The sequence below is a fragment of the Otolemur garnettii genome, unplaced genomic scaffold, assembly GCF_000181295.1.
Source record: "Otolemur garnettii isolate 467f Iridium unplaced genomic scaffold, OtoGar3 scaffold00140, whole genome shotgun sequence".
In the NCBI taxonomy this organism is placed as follows: Eukaryota; Metazoa; Chordata; class Mammalia; order Primates; family Galagidae; genus Otolemur; species Otolemur garnettii.
In genome coordinates this window covers 2,238,064-2,242,663 of record NW_003852535.1, presented here as the reverse complement: position 1 = coordinate 2,242,663, position 4,600 = coordinate 2,238,064, and the positions used below count along the sequence as shown (strand labels likewise).

General features: G+C 50.7%; 1 protein-coding gene across 2 annotated transcripts in view; it reads right to left on the bottom strand.

Moving 5' to 3' along the window:
- Positions 1 to 4,600, bottom strand: part of DPF2 (double PHD fingers 2) — a 21,713-nt gene that overhangs the window by 7,785 nt on the left and 9,328 nt on the right. The window contains exons 5-10 of one of the 2 annotated variants that reach the window (XM_023518482.1): positions 3,619 to 3,711; positions 3,388 to 3,466; positions 2,849 to 2,890; positions 1,684 to 1,821; positions 1,478 to 1,606; positions 1,174 to 1,286 (exon numbers count right to left, since the gene is read on the bottom strand). In XM_023518482.1, the coding sequence (XP_023374250.1) occupies positions 1,174 to 1,286; positions 1,478 to 1,606; positions 1,684 to 1,821; positions 2,849 to 2,890; positions 3,388 to 3,466; positions 3,619 to 3,711 (594 nt within the window). The remainder of the gene's footprint in view (positions 1 to 1,173; positions 1,287 to 1,477; positions 1,607 to 1,683; positions 1,822 to 2,848; positions 2,891 to 3,387; positions 3,467 to 3,618; positions 3,712 to 4,600) is intronic. The other variant, XM_003798646.2, reaches the window with a different exon arrangement.

Here is a 4,600-nt window from a genome sequence, read left to right as displayed (position 1 = left end):
CGGAGCCTCAAGCTATCCCCCTGGGTAGAGTGCCATGGCATCACGCTCACAGCAACCTCCAACTCCTGGGCTCAAGCGAGTCTCCTGCCTCAGCCTCTCAAGTAGCTGGGACCACAGGCGCCCGCTACAGCGCCTGGCAATTTTTTTGTTGCAGCCATCGTTGTTTGGCGGGCCTGGGCTGGGGATTCGAACCCGCCACCTTAGGTGTATTTGGCTGGCGCCTTAGCCGCTTGAGCCACAGGCACCGAGCCGAGACTCTGTCTTTACAAAAAAAAAAAAAAAAGGATCACTTAAGCCCAAGAGTTGGAGATTGCTGTGAGCTGTGACACCATGGCACTCTACCTAGGGCAATATAGTGAGATTCTGCCTCACAAATAAATAAATAAAACCCTCCAACGATATCCCTTATACTCAGGACAGAACCCAGTCCCTAAGACCTATCCCATCTCATCCCCTGCCATGCTCTCTCACAGGTAGGAAAACTCCATCCAGGCATATCATCTTGTCCACCTGAAGGGCCTCTGCCCTGGCTCTACCTCCAAACCTGCTTGGAATGGCTCCTTAGTATCATGCAAATTTTGACACCAACAGCACCTCCTCAGAAAAGCCATCTCTGACTGTCAAGTCTAAATTAGTCATCCATTTACTCTTTGCCACATTTTCGGTTTCATTTTCTTCATGGTTTATCATACAAATCTCACTCATTTTCTTGATTATTGCTGTTCCCATAAGAATGTAAATCCATGAAGGCAGGGACCTTATCTGTCTTAGTATCTAGAATAGGGGTCCTCAAACTTTTTAAACAGGGGAGCCAGTTCACTGTCCCTCAGATGGTTGGAGGGCTGGACTATGGACCCTGGGGCGAGTCAGCTACTAAGCAGGACAGGCCGCGGCAGCAAAAACACCCGGCGGGCTGGATAAATGTCCTAGGCAGGCTGCATGTAGCCTGCAAGCCATAGTTTGAGGCCTCCTGATGTAGAACAATGTATGCCACAAGGTCAGTACTCAAGAAGTGAGTGAGTGCCTCAGTTAGGCTACTAGGGGGATAGGGTTGAAAGTGTGGGAGGGATCCTGCTTCTGTTTAACAGCAAGCTCACTCTCCTGACTCTAGAGGGAACTGTGGGAAGAATAGTAAAGCCCAGAAAGAGCCAGGCGGGAGGGGGCAGTACGCACGTCATTCTCAGAGGTGCCACAGATGTTGCAACACTTGCACTCGATGCACTGCCACCGGTAGGTCTTCACCGCCGCCATCATCACGGGGGTGAACTGGAGGCAAGAGGGATGCCCTGTGGGGGGAAACAAGTAAAACAGCAGCTGGAAATGGGTGGAGAAGAGCGGATCCCCTGTCTGTGGCTACACCTTCTCTTGACCAGAAGTGAGGTAAGCTGGTTGACTGTGACAGCACTAGAAGTTCACAAGGCAAGAACCTCTTGGGGACTGCAAGTAACAGGAAAGTTCTCTTGGCAGAAGGAGGTACCTGAGCGGCCACAGTCAGAACAGGACACTAGCTCCTCCGGCTGTCCTGTCTTCTTGTTGATCTTTGAGTCGCCCAGACAGAAGTCACAGTAGTTGTTGGGCAAGGCCAGTCCATCGGGACCCTTCTTGGCTAGAGAAAAAGAGAACTGTGATGATGCCCCTGGCTCTCATCCCTGTAAAAAGGGGTTTGACACCTCCTCAGCTTACATTTCTGCTCCTCCGACCTCTGGGAAACAGGAGTGGGTGGCTGGGAGTCTTCCTTGTCCTCACCCTCCTCCTCAGCCAAATGGGAGTGGGCATAGTGGTAACTGAGGCCTGGTCGGTTCTTGTAACGTTTCCCACAAACTGAGTGGGGAGAAGATTGCAGAGAAAGGTGTTAGGATACAAGAGTGCCATATCCCCATCCCTGCCAGCTGTGGAGTTCCACCTGAGCCAGAGAGGGCAACCTCCCCCCCCCCCACCAGTTCTGTTCTAGAACAGGGCTTTTGTGAGGCCCCCTCCTCTTGGTCTAGAGCATCAGATCCTGGGGCACTCTAGCCTTCCAGGCCTCACAAACACCAACCCCATGGTCACCACTACTCTTCCACACTGGCTTCTAGGAGGTCCCTAGCCCCATCACTGCTTGACCTATTACAGGCTGGGGAGCTCAAAGTTAGGAAAGGGAGGGAATTTCTATAGTCCTGCAGCATAGCAGGAAAGGGGAAAGGTGAAGAAGAGACTTTAAACATTTTTATTCCTCAATAAATGCAGGGTAAAAGCTTAAGTTACTGGGTAGAGACCACAAAGGCCAACTGCTGAATGTAGATAAACTGGTGGGGGTGGGGGTGGGGTATCTCTTGGGAATACCTATCAACTGAGCCAGCTGTAGCAGGTGACCTCCACAGAAATTCAAACACATTCCCACATCTGTGTCCTGTCCAGGCCCCACCAACTAGCAAGGAAAGCAGATCCCCACAAGGTATCCTATAAACTTGAGCAGATACTAAAACGGGCGTTGGGCCAGCAGGAAAGGAATGGGGAGAGAGGATGGAGGAGGCAGTGGTAGGATGGTAGGTAACATCAGCTAACCACCAACTGCCTGTTCAGGAAGGGCAGCAGGTGGATCCATCTGCAATGGGCTCTTTATGATGCCCCTGAAGCTGCCCCACACTAGGCTGAGCAGCTCTAAGAGCAGGCTGTGAGAGATGAGCAGAGGTAAAGGCAGCTTCTAGGACTTGAAGAGTGGAGCACAGCAGAAGTTCCACCACTCCTACCCCATGCCATTCCACAGGTTTTAAAATTAGCATAACAGGAGATGAGAAAGGCAGGAGGAACAAGGGAGGAGGGAAAAAGGGACAGGAAAACCAAAAGTCTGAAAAGTTGAGAGAGCTACCTCTCTGGGGCGCTTTCGAGGTATGCTTTTGTTTGAAACTATCTGAAAGACAGAAAGAAAAGTCATGAGAAGAAGGCCTTGACACATTTGAGACAGGAGCGGCAGCAGCAGGAAAGTGGAGCAAGCAAAAGGAAAACCCCAACGGCGATGGTCTCCCAAGGTAGAAAGACAGAAGCGGGGCAAGCCAGAGAGGACGGGAAAGAAAACAGACATTGAAAAACTTAGTGTTGGATCCTGGGGCCCTGACTTGACTGGGACTAACAGACATGCATGCCACCTATTGAGAGGCCAACCCTGACTGCTGTCCCCCCCAACACGCACCCCCAGCCCCAGAGGACAGCAGAAATCTCTCCCAGAGCATGCAGGTCCCACCCACAATGTAGCAGAGGCCTCAGAGGGAACCAGTCAGACAAAAGGCAGGACAAGAGCCCAGGCTTGTTTTGTAACTCCAGGCAAAAACACAGCCCTCCCTCCTCTCATATCCTGAGCAGGAGCTGGGTCCAAAGCAAAGACTACCCACCCACTAGTGAGGCACTCACTGTCACAGGCATAGGGCTTGTCCCGATCCTCCAGGATGGAAGCATCCAGCTTCTTACGGGCACTGCTCACACCCTTACCCTGCCAAGAACAAAAAGATGTCCTTACTAGGGTGTCTAGGCCTGAGAAGTTAAAATTCTCCTGAAACTGGCTACTAATATTACTTGAAGGGAAAAATGGCAACCATAAGAATTAAGACATTTCAGGCTGTAAGCCCCAGGCTGGCCTCTCACCTTGGATTTCCCCTTGCCTCGACGCTTGGGAGTGTCTTCCTCATAGTCCTCATCATCAAGGTCATCCAGGAAGTCATCAGGCTCTAGGATCCGCTGAGTTAACAGGATTAAGATGAGCACAAATAATGTGCACTCAAAAACCCCCCATGGCGGGATTGGCCAAGGCCACCTAGAACTTCCTCTGTGACCTGGCCCCACTGACAGCAGTCTCATTCCTCACCACTGTCCTTTAAGCACCCTCCAATCCCATTCCTGCTTCCTTCAGTGTTTTGAGCTTTCCTTCCTCTCTGCCTCTCTTCATGTTGCTTCCTTAGCCTGGAATGCCTTTTCCACTATGCCAAGGGGCCAGATCAAATGGCAGGATTCCATAAGCTTTCCCTGAGGCTCGAAGCAGCCAGGCCCTCTCCAGCCTCTGTTTAGCCACCTGGGAGCACATGGTTCCCAACGCTCAATTCCTATTTTAAACAAGAGCTTTCTTGGTTGCTTACTTGTGCAACTTTGTGGGAACTTTTAAAACTGCTCTGCTTCAGCCTCCCTGTCTATGAAATGGCGACTACAGAACCAACCCCCTAAGGTTATAAAGATTAAAAGAGAAAGCATATGTAACACAATGCCTGACAAATTTTTAGTCCTTTTTTTTTTTTTTTGGAGACAGAGTCTCAAGCTGTTGCCCTGGGTAGAGTGCCATGGCATCACAGCTTCAACTCTTGGGCTCCAATAATCCTCTTGCCTCAGTTTTTCTATTTTTAGTAAAGATGGGGTCTCGCTTTTGCTCAGGCTGGTCTTGAACTTGTGAGCTCAAGCTATCCACCTGCTTTGGCCTCCGGGAGTGCTAGGATTATAGGCACCGTGCCAGGCCAGCCCTTCTTTTTTTTTTTTTTTTTTGAGACAGAGCCTCAAGCTTTCCCCTGGGTAGAGTGCCATGGCATTACAGCTCACAGCAACCTCCAACTCCTGGGCTCAAGCGAGTCTCTTGCCTCCG